General features: G+C 42.5%; 1 protein-coding gene across 1 annotated transcript; it reads left to right on the top strand.

Moving 5' to 3' along the window:
* The first annotated feature begins 577 nt into the window (after positions 1 to 577).
* FHY1 (far-red elongated hypocotyl 1) lies at positions 578 to 3660 on the top strand. Its single transcript, XM_048715635.2, has 3 exons — positions 578 to 837; positions 2632 to 3233; positions 3324 to 3660. Exons 1-3 carry the CDS (start codon positions 647 to 649, stop codon positions 3389 to 3391), a joined length of 861 nt encoding a protein of 286 aa, XP_048571592.2. The 5' UTR covers positions 578 to 646; the 3' UTR covers positions 3392 to 3660.
* The last annotated feature ends 8185 nt before the right edge of the window (positions 3661 to 11845 follow it).

Genomic DNA, 11845 nt, shown 5'->3' with positions numbered 1-11845 from the left:
ACTTTGTTTCAGTTTGATTTTTTGTCAGAAAATTACCATGTTTGTCAACATTGCCTTAACTAAAGTTGCCATGAAAAGAGTTCGGATTAGCATGCTTAAATTCCGAACGTTCGGGACTTATTGAGGTCCAATAAGAAATAGTAGTTTTTTTGCGGGAGAAATTAGAGATAGTAGCTATTATGAAAATACATGTAATTTTATATTTAATGATACTAATTTGGTATTGTAGGTGTCGATAAATTTTTTCATAACATGATCAAACATTGTGTATATTTGACTTGGAGATAAAATTTGTAATATGCGATTCTTTTCAAGCACCTAGGAGTGGCATAGAGATCCGTGCTATTTAGATGGCATATAATTGGAGCCTTTGGATCTGTGACGGTCCGTCATACCCTCTTCCATGGTTCTCTCGACAGCATGGGCTTCCCGTGCGCGTCACGTGGGTGCCAGGATCTTCTCTGATCGGACCTCGAGCTCCGGCTGTTTTAGCTCCGCAAAATGAATGAAAAGCACACATCACCAACCAGTGCCCCTCCTACTCCGTCCACGCAGCCTATATCCCGACGCCCGAGACCCGATAGGCGTCGCCGAATCAGCGGGGCCCCGGTGACATGCGAAAGGCCGCAGCCAAAACCATCGACATATGTGCGCAGTCCTTTCTCCTCTCCATTTCCTAAAGCCACACCGCCACTTGAGAAGATACTGCCACACCCCTGTCCTCTGCCCCACTCTGCCTCAAATGGATCACGGCGGAGGAGGCCGTGGGATGGTAGGGTACGAGGCGGCTGCGGCGGCGGCTTCCACCAACCAGAAGACCGAAAGCTTCGGAGGCTGGTGAGTGAGACGCCCTCTTCCTCTCCTCCATCCTGGACCGACAATACATACTGGCTCGCTGTGCTGATTCGCCGGCCATTAGTTGAAGCTCGTTGATCTGACCATGTTTTCTGTTCCTCTGCTTCGGTTACCGGGTGATCGCATAGCTAAGGCAGAGTGCTTGGATGCGGCCCTGGCCAGATACTGAAATTTCCATCCGAAAAAATGGGGGATCGATTACGAGGTTCTGCCACTGTAGCTGGTTATAACCGGTGGTCTTGTCTTATCCCAAATTCAAGTGGAAAGCCAAGTGTTTCGCGTGTTTCTTACTGCGTTTTTGGCTTGCTAGTTTGCGTTTAAGCTCACGATTGGGTGGATCGGAGGAGTGCGGGTGAACTTTGCCAAGAAAATATGTGGGGACTGTGACGGGGGTAGCTGCGCAAGGTTAGGCAGAATTTGTGTTCCGGTGGATAATAAAATACTGCAATACTAATAGGTTGGAGTTAAGCCGGCGTACACTGAAAGCAAGCGGTTAGCATTCCGTATTGAACGGCCAGCTGATAAGGTTTTCCCTTTCTGGATGTTAGTTACAGTACTTTCTCTGCGTCTTTCATCTTGCCTCTCTGGAAAGAGATGGCAGTTGACACTTCGTAGCAGATACTCAGCACCTCCAACTTTATTTCTAAGGTGTTGCGTGCGTGTAAATAGGCCTATACTAGGTTGGTCATGCACAAGGTTACACCGGAGAAAGTCAATTTGGTAACTGGGATTAATCGTTCATGGTCTAGATGACATGTTACCACATTGGTATGGTTCGCTGGTCTGCTGTGATAACGCAAATCTTCACCAAAATATCATATTTTTTCTTATTTCTTGAGAGATTAACCAAAATATCTTGCGTGTGTAAGATGTTGGACAGAAATTCATGTAAATATGTAGAGATGTTGAGGTACATGAACCTGACGCATGTAGCAACCTGAAATCCTATTGGATAGATATGGATTTGTTTTTTTTCTTTTCGAAAAGAGGATTACCCGGCCTCTGCATCATAGGATGCACACAGCCATGTAGATTTGGATTTGTATGCATTTGAAATTGGCAAGGTGTAGTTCTGATGCCTGCCATTCAGATTTTTCATATCTCAAACTTGCATAAAACTTATTTAGCCAAAAGGTAAATAGCCCAAACTGGTTGAAAAGCTGGAATATCATAATACACCATAATGCCGGATGCGGCCTTACCTTGATCACAATTATTGGACATGTTTGGAAATTGGATCATTACAAGAGACTGAAAAGCTAGTGTGGTGGCTGAACGAAATGAGCAAATCACTTGTCAAGTAGGAAAACACTATAGTGCATTTAACTCTGGGCCTCCACCGGTGGCATAATGGCCACTTTGAGTAATATATTCGGCAACTCTCTTCTTCTTAATTAATCGATGAGGCAAATCTTTTGCCTCCGTTTCGAAAAAAAAAGTAATATATTCAGGTGGTGGGACTCCTCCCCCGGTGATTTCTCAAAAAAACTCTGGGCCTCCACCTCACATTGTGAGTTTCATATTGGTTCTGTAAAACTGGTTTCCTGTTTTGCTTGGTGGGAATATTTTTAGAATTCTTAAATAAAGTACCGACCAAAATGGGAGAGTAGGAGTGGTGAATCACACTTGTTTTACTTGTAAGTGCTGATAAATACTCTTGCTTCTCACAGATAGAGAATATTTTGTGTTGGCTATTTGATCGGTTAATGCTTACTGTTATGTGCAAATAAAATTTAGGTTTGTAATAATATCTCGTACTCTATTACTATTGTTTAGTTCCAGCTCCAACAGCGTGAAGAAAATTTACCCCATTGACAGTCCAATTAAGAAAAGGAAGTCACAGTATGACCTCAGTGACACAAGGCTGTCATCGCTGAAATACAAGTTTCAGGACCGACCAACTTCACAGGAGGATGAGACTGCAAGAACAGAAAGCTTAGGAGGTGATGACATTTTCATCAACAAGAACTGTAATGTGGACATGGTCAATGTTTACAAGGGATTGGACTCGTGTGAGAATACTCAAAGCCTTTTAGGTGGTTGCATCGAAGTCGACTCCATAAACGGAATTGAGAGCCGGTCTGTGAGAAAATGGGCATCTGCATCCAGCAGCTCAAGCAACAGCATTTCATTGGACACTTACAGTTCTTTTCATAGCTATGGCACCAAAGAGACTGACAGCTGGGTGAGGCCACACCTGGAGCATGATGGCTCAGGTTTGCTGCTGCAAGCATACGATGATGACATTGAGAAAATCTGCTATCTGATGAATGAGCTAGCAGGTGGTGGTGTCGATGGTTCTGCTGATCGTATCATGGATGAGACGCTTTACTCGAATGGCATCGATGATTTCATGATTTTGCCAGCAGGCAAGAATGGTAAAGCACTCGCGCATTTACTTCTGCTTGCATCTGTTTGCTGCCTATATATGTGGATACTAACACTGTGCATGTGGCAATCAAAATCAGGGGAGAAGAAGAAGCAGCTAACCATCGATCAAGAATTCGAGCAGTACTTCTCAAAACTCATGCTTTAGCGTGACCGTAACAGAGAATTTGCTGCCTTGGAAGTGTTGAAAAATGTTCTGCATCCTAACCTATCATGAATAAGCAAATGCAAGTCGGGGCTACCATTGGAGTCAATTCTGTATTTTCTTAACCTAAGTCTTGACATTGCAATGTATATATATATGTTTCCTTTTTCAAAGCCGTACCTTGAGTGACCATCGACTCTTGGCTCCAAATCTGCCATGTTTGTGTATATCTTATGAAGTTATGAATAATGAAAAATCTGGAATTCTAAGCACCGTGTTCCTTTCATCTGCTAGTGTTCTGAATGGATCTGTAAGGAAGCCATATTCCAGAATTGGATGTCGAATTATAGATTAGGCTATTGGTGATCATCGGCCTGCCTAGACTTGTTGCGAGTGAAAATAGCAGTTACTAGGAAATTATTTGGAAGGTTGAAATCTGTCAATCTTGAATTCTTGACGACATGGCCTATTTGGGAGCGTGCATATCAGCCGGTGTCTTCTATCTCACCATGTATGATGCAGAGTTGTCCTTCGGGAGGGCGAAACCCTAGCTGCCATTGTCCCCACCTCCTTGTCCTCCCGGGATGCATGGCACGGCCTGTGCTTATCGTGCGAGGCCCAGGCCCGTCATGCGTGCCACGCCCTCAGGCCCAGGCATCGCCCCTTTGCTAATCAGGCCGGCCCGTCGACACGCCAGGCACGTTAGGCCTGGGTGCTGTTTTGGGGGCAATTTTTTTTGCCTATTTGGGTGTATTTTTTTTGCGGGTAAAAGAGATTATATTAATGAGTGGTTTGGCCACAAAGGCTTACAATCTCATCAGGACCTGAGCGCAACCAGACAGCTGCACGTGGAGAAGAACGCTGCAGCTGGGCAAGTCTATGACTAAGTACATTTTGATCACGAGATATAGCAACAATTTTTAAACTCTCTATCTCCTTGAGTAAACACTTGATTTCACCGATCAAAGCCGCCATCGATGATCTATTAGTACCATGCTCTCGTATCATTGCCGCTGCAACTGAACAGTCTGTCTCAAGGATGAAAGGGGCCGAGCTCCACTCAAGAGCAAGCGAAATACCTTCCATACATGCTAGAACCTCAGCTTCTAGGGCGATGGAACAGGTAAGCAGGAACCTGCACGTGGAGAATATTATGCTACCAGTGTCATCCCTTAGAATCATCCCAACACCTTCATTATTGTCCGCTTCAGAATACGACCCATCTACATTGAGTTTCACCTAGCCCATCGGCGAGAGAGCCCATGATTTGACCTCTCTTTGTTTTGATATCACATGCAGTGTGGCTTTCCCATGTGCACCTTCATCTATCACCATTTTCCCTTTTGCAAAATCACCCTGCCGGAACTGCTGCACTCCAAGAAGGGAGGTGACATAACTCTGTAGAAACTGACGAGATGCTTCAATCGGTGGCGCCGGCTTATGGTGGACCACCTCATTTCGTACATGCCAACAACGCCACAACAACATCAGAAGGCGAAGACGTTCTTCCTCCTCAAGATCAGCAATTAGCGCCAAGAGCCACTCAGGGCCAGTGTTCACGACCTTGTTGACATCTGGGATACGCCACACATCGGCCATAGCCTTCCAAAGAGCTAGCGCAAACGGGCACCTACAGAACACGTGGTACGTATCCTCTTGTTCACATGCATAAATTGGACAAATGTCGGATTCCTCCATATGACGACTATGCTTATTAGACCATGTTGCCGGAGAATTTGTAGCGAGATGCCAAGCAAAAGTGCGCACCTTTGGGGGAACAGGGCATCCCCAAAATTTTGCCCACATGACTCGTCGTCCATCCGGAGCCATGCTTGTTGCAATTGAAGATGGTCAAAGATGATCTGTCAACGCAAACGGTACGCACTTCGAACAGTGAAGGCACTATTTTCTCCCGCGCCCAAGCGAGAACGTCCTCCCCTCGCCTAGGAGATGCCCTGATTTTTATGATCTCCTCAACGTCCACTGGAAAAAAAATATTGTTGAAGCAGTTGTACATTCCAAGCGCCGTTTGAATCTAGAAGTTCAGACACCCAGCGAAGACGACACCGATTCTTAGGAGAGATAGGCCGCCGCACAACCGGGGGGTATCCATGCGTCACACCAAATACGCACCGACTCACCATTGTCAATTCGCCATATAATTCCCTGCTTGAGCAAATCAAGACCATGAACAATAGATTGCCACGTCTGGGAAGCATTACCTATGAATACAGTATCTTCAAGACGTCCATTAGAAAAATAGCGAGCTTTCATGACTTGAGCACATAGACTGTTAGGGGCCGAGAGGATGCGCCAAGCTTGGCAAGCCAAGAGGGCCTGGTTAAAAATCCAAAAATCACGAGAATATTCACCCCACGCTATTGCTTCCCGACAACGGCGTCAGAAAAAGGTCTTGATAACCCACAAATGTAGGGGATCATTTGTAGTCTTTTTTGATAAATAAGAGTGTCGAACCCAATGAGAAGCTAAAGGCAGAACAAATATTCCCTCAAGTTCTATCGACCACCGATACAACTCTACGCACACTTGACGTTTGCTTTACTGGAAACAAGTATGAAACTATTTTGCAAGGATAAAACTACGAGTACTTTGAGAGAATAAAACTATGGATAAATTGCAAGGTAATAAAAGTAAATAGCTTTTGTCAACAAGAAAGTTATTTGTCCCTAGGCAATCGATAACAAGTACCGGTAATCATTCTTGTAATTTTATATGAGGGAGAGGCATGAGCTAGCATATTTTATCTACTTGGATCATATGCACTTATGATTGGAACTCTAGCAAGCATCCGCAACTACTAAAGATCATTAAGGTCGTGAAATCCAACCATAGCATTAAGTATCAAGTCCTCTTTACTCTCATACACCATAGCCCACCTATCCGCGTTTAGGCTGTTGTCATCCCCCGCAACACTGACAATAAGTAAACTATGAACATATTGCAACATCCTACGACGAGGGCCCCTCATGTTTGCGCGAGACGGGGGACACAGTAGGACAGCACCATAAATAAAATATACAATCATACCAACCAAGATCACGATTAACCCATAGGACAAAACGGATCTACTCAAACAATATAGGATAACCATAGATTATTGGAAAATAATATATGGAGTTGAGCACCATGTTTAAGTAGAGATTACAGTGGGGGAGAAAGTTGGTGTTGACGGTAGCAAGATTATTGATGTAGATCGCCGTCCCGATCATTACCCCGATGGCACTCCGATGCCACCGGAAGCGAGGGGGAGAGAGCCCCCCTCCTTCTTCTTCTTCCTTGGCCTACCCCCTAAATGGGAGGAGGGTTCCCCTCTGGTCCATGGTCTCCATGGCGGCGAGGGGCGGGAGCCCCTCTGAGATTGGATCTCCCTCTCTGTTCTCTTCTGTTTCGCGTTCCCCAGATCTGGCCAAAAACCGTTTTTTATATTCCCGGAGATCCATAACTCTGATTGCGCTGAGATTTTAACACGATTTTTTCTGGATATAAGCTTCCTTGCGTCCGAAGTAGAGCCCCAACCGACATACGAGGTGAGCACAACCCATCACCTCGCGCCTGGCTCAGGGGTAGTGCGCCGGTGTCTTGTGCCCTGCGTGGGCCTCCGTTTGCGGTGATTCCAACTCCCAAAAATCACATATATTCCAAAATAATTCTCCGTGAAATTTTATTGCACTTGGACTTCGTTTGATATGGATACTCTGCGATACAAAAAAAATGCAAAAACAGGAACTGGCGCTGGGCACTGGATCAATAGGTTAGTCTAATAAATCATATAAAAATGTGCCAAAAATATGTGAAAGTTGTATAATATTGGTATGAAACAATCAAAAATTATAGATACGACGGAGACGTATCAGCATCCCCAAGCTTAATTCCTGCTCGTCCTCGAGCGGGTAAATGATAAAAAAGATAATTTTTGATGTGGAATGCTACCTAGCATAAACTTGATCATATATCTAATCATGGCATGAATATTAAGACATAAGTGATTCAAAGCAATAGTCTATAATTTGACATTAAGATATCAATACTCAGGCATCCCAACAAACAATCATGTCTTTCAAAATATCAATACTAAAGAAAGCTATCCCTACAAAATCATATAGTCTTGTCATGCTCTGTCTTCTTAACACAAAGTATTTATCATGCACAACCCCGATGGCAAGCCGAGCAATTGGTTCATACTTTTTAACGCGCTTCAACTTTTTCAACTCTCACGCAATACATGAGCGCAAGCCATGGATATAGCACTACGGGTGGAATAGAGTATAATGATGGGGGTAAATATAGAGAAGACAAAAAAGTAGAAAGCCCCACATCGATGCGGCTAACTAACGGGCTATGGAGATGCCCATCAATTGATATCAACGTGAGGAGTAGGGATTGCCATGCAACGAATGCACTAAGTAAGAGCTATAAGTGTATGAAAGCTCAATATGAAAACTAAGTGGGCGTGATCTAATCCTATAATGATAAATACCCACTAGTATATGAAAGTGACAGCATAGGAGACTCTCCATATGAAAAACATGGTGCTATGAAGCACAAGTGTGGTAAAGGATACTAACAATGCCCCTTCTCTCTTTGTTTATTTATTTTATTATTTTTTCTTTTCCTTTTTTTCTTTCTTTTTTTCTATTTCTTTTTTTCTTTTTATATTTTTTTCTCTCATTGTCCGGACTCTCATCCTGACTTGTGGGGGAATCCTAGTCTCCATCATCCTTTCCTCACTGGGGCACTGCTCTAAAAATGAATAATGATGATCATCACACTTCTATTTACTTATAACTCAAAAGAAAATAAAAATTACAACTCGATACCTATGACAAAATATGACTCTATATGAATGCCTCTGGCAATGTACCAGGATGTGCAATGATCTAGCGTAACATGTATGAAAAATGATGAACCGTGGCTGAGCCACAACTACTATGTCAGCTATATGATCATGCAAAGTAATATAACAATGAATGCTCAAGTCATCAAATAGAAGCGGTGGAAGTTGCATGGCAATATATCTCGGAATGGCCATGGAAAAGCCATAATAGGTAGGTATGGTGGCTGTTTTGAGGAAGATATAATAAGGCTTATGTGTGATAGAGCGTATCATATCACGAGGTTTGGATGCACCTGCGAAGTTTGCACCACGTCTCGATGTGAGAAAGGGCAATGCACGGTACCGTAGAGGCTAGCATATTGCGGAAAGGTAAGAGTGCGTATAATCCATGGACTCACATTAGTCATAAAGAACTCATATACTTATTGCAAAAGTTTATTAGCCCTCGAAGCAAAGTACTACTACGCATGCCCCTAGGGGGATAGATTGGTAGGAAAAGACCATCGCTCATCCCCGACTGCCACTCATATGGAATACAATCAATAATAAATCATAGCATAACGAGAGACTATACGTGCATGCTTCGGGAATCACGAACCTTAACACCAATATTCTTACTAAACACAACCATTTACTAGTACCTCCCATATATTATCATCTCTATATCGCAAAACTATTGCGAGGAATTAAACATATCATATTCAGTGATCCACAAGTTCTATGTAGGATTTTATGACTAACCATGCAATTGACCAATTCCTGTTGACTCTCTAAATAGATATAAGTGAAGCATGAGAGTTTAATTCTTTCTACAAAAGACCATGCTCTAACAAATATAAGTGAAGCAAAAGAGCATTCTTCAAACAACGGTTTTCCATGTGAAGAGAAACAGAAAATCCAAACTTCAAATGATATAAGTGAAGCACATGAAGCATTCTATAAAGCCACACTCAAAAGATTTAAGTGAAGTGCAATGAGCATTCTATAAATCAACCATGGACTATCTCATACCAGCATGGTGCATAAAAGAAAAAGGGAAAAACTAAATGCAAAAGACGCTCCAAGATTTGCACATATCATGTGAACGAAACGAAACCAAAAACATACTGATACTTGTTGAAGAAAGATGGGATGCCTTCCGGGGAATCCCCAAGCTTAGACGCTTGAGTCTCCTTGAATATTTACTTGGGGTGCCTTGGGCATCCCTAAGCTTGAGCTCTTGCCTCTCCTTCTTCTCCTCATATCGAGACCTCCTCGATCTTTGATCACTTCAGCCACACAATACTCAACAGAAAACTCGGTAAGATCCGTTAGTATAATAAGAAAATCACTACTCTAAGTACTGTTGCAAACCAATTCAAATTTTATTTTTGCATTGTAGCTACTATAATATAACTTTTTCATGGATACCACCGATAAAAATCGATAGTTTCATCAAAACAATGCATCAAAAACAGAATATGTCTTAAACAGGACAGTCTATAGTAATCTGAACATTCACTTGGTACTCCAAAAATTCTGAAAAAATTAGGAAATATAAACATCTTGTATAGAAAGATAGTGCAAAAAGCTTCAGAACCATTTGACGTTCCAGTTAAAAAAAATTCTAAAATCACGCACTACAGCCAAAGTTTTTGTTTTGCATCGCACAAACCAACAAGCAATCTAATCATCCTAAAGGAAAATCTTGGCACATTATTTTTATAATACAATGGAATTGTACAAGGGGATAATTATTTTTGTTGAAAAGTTTTTGTAATTAAGATTCACAAAGTTTCCATGTGCATGAACAAAGTTCAAGGCTAGCTCCCGCTTCCACGGTGCTCGTCTATCTCACTTTCACTTTTCTTTTTGTGAAGTTTTAAGTTCCCCTTTATATTTTTTTGTTATTAAACTTTATAAAAGCACTCCACAAAAAATAAATGACTCTCTAAAACTTCTGGGTTGTCTCCCTGGCAGCACTTTCTTTAAAGCTATTAATTTAGGCATAAAGTGCTTAAGTAATGGATCCACCCGGATCCCAAGGTATATCAAAGCCAATTTTAATTAGCAATGATTTGGCATTTAGTAGTGAGAACAAAGCAACATATATCAAGCAATGACGAAGTCTAAATCTCTTCCTATGCATCGGCATGTGATACTCCATTTTGCATCATTCTTTTATATCAATATTTATTGCATTACGGGATGTTATTACACATTATGTCACAATACTTATGTCTTTTCTCTCTTATTTTACAAGGTTTACATGAAGAGGGAGAATGCTGGCAGCTGGAATTCTGGGCTGGAAAAGGAGCAAATATTAGAGACCTATTCTGCACAACTCCAAAAGTCCTGAATCTCTAGGGAAGTCAGTTTTGGAATATATAAAAAATATTGGGCGAAGAAAGTACCAGAGGGGGGCCGCCCACCATCCACGAGGGTGGGGGCGCGCCCTACCCCCTGGGCACCCCCATGTGTCGTGGGCCCCCTGGCAGGCCTCCGGTGCCCATATTTTGCTATATGAAGTATTTTGCCCTTAAAAAATCAGACGGAAGCTTTCGGGACGAAGCGCCGCCGTCTCGAGGCGGAACGTTGGCGGAACCAATCTAGGGCTCCGGCGGAGCTGTTCTGCTGGGGAAATATCCCTCCGGGATGGGTAAATCGTCACCATCGTCATCACCACTGATCCTCTCATTGGGAGCGGGTCAATCTCCATCAACATCTTCACCAGCACCATCTCCTCTCAAACCCTAGTTCACTCTTGTATCCAATCTTTGTCTCAAAACCTCAGATTGGTACCTGTGGGTTGCTAGTAGTGTAGATTACTCCTTGTAGTTGATGCTAGTTGGTTTATTTGGTGGAAGATCATATGTTCAGATCCTTTATGCACATTAATACCCCTCTGATTATGAACATGAATATGATTTGTGAGTAGTTACGTTTGTTCCTGAGGACATGAGAGAAGTCTTGCTATAAGTAGTCATGTGAATTTGGTATTCGTTCGATATTTTGATGAGATGTATGTTGTCTTTCCTCTAGTGGTGTTATGTGAACATCGACTATATGACACTTCACCATTGTTTGGGCCTAGGGGAAGGCATTGGGAAGTAATAAGTAGATGATGGGTTGCTAGAGTGACAGAAGCTTAAACCCTAGTTTATGCGTTGCTTCGTAAGGGGCTGATTTGGATCCACATGTTTCATGCTATGGTTAGGTTTACCTTAATACTTCTTTTGTAGTTGTGGATGCTTGCAAGAGGGTTTAATCATAAGTGGGATGCTTGTCCAAGGAAGTGCAGTACCCAAGCACCGGTCCACCTACATATCAAATTATCAAAGTAACGAACGTGAATCATATGAGCATGATGAAAACTAGCTTGACGATAATTCCCATGTGTCCTCGGGAGCGCTTTCCTTTATATAAGAGTTTGTCCAGGCTTGTCCTTTGCTAAAAAAAGGATTGGTTCACCTTGCTGCACCTTGTTTACTTTTGTTACTTGTTACCCGTTACGAATTACCTTATCACAAAACTATCTGTTACCGATAATTTCAGTGCTTGCAGAGAATACCTTACTGAAAATTGCTTGTCATTTCCTTCTGCTCCTCGTTGGGTTCGACACT

This window comes from Triticum urartu, chromosome 4A (assembly GCF_056163025.1).
Source record: "Triticum urartu cultivar PI428250 chromosome 4A, HENAU_Tu73, whole genome shotgun sequence".
NCBI classification, from domain to species: Eukaryota; Viridiplantae; Streptophyta; class Magnoliopsida; order Poales; family Poaceae; genus Triticum; species Triticum urartu.
Note: the sequence above shows the minus strand (reverse complement) of the source record. Positions and strands in the feature narration are given on the sequence as shown.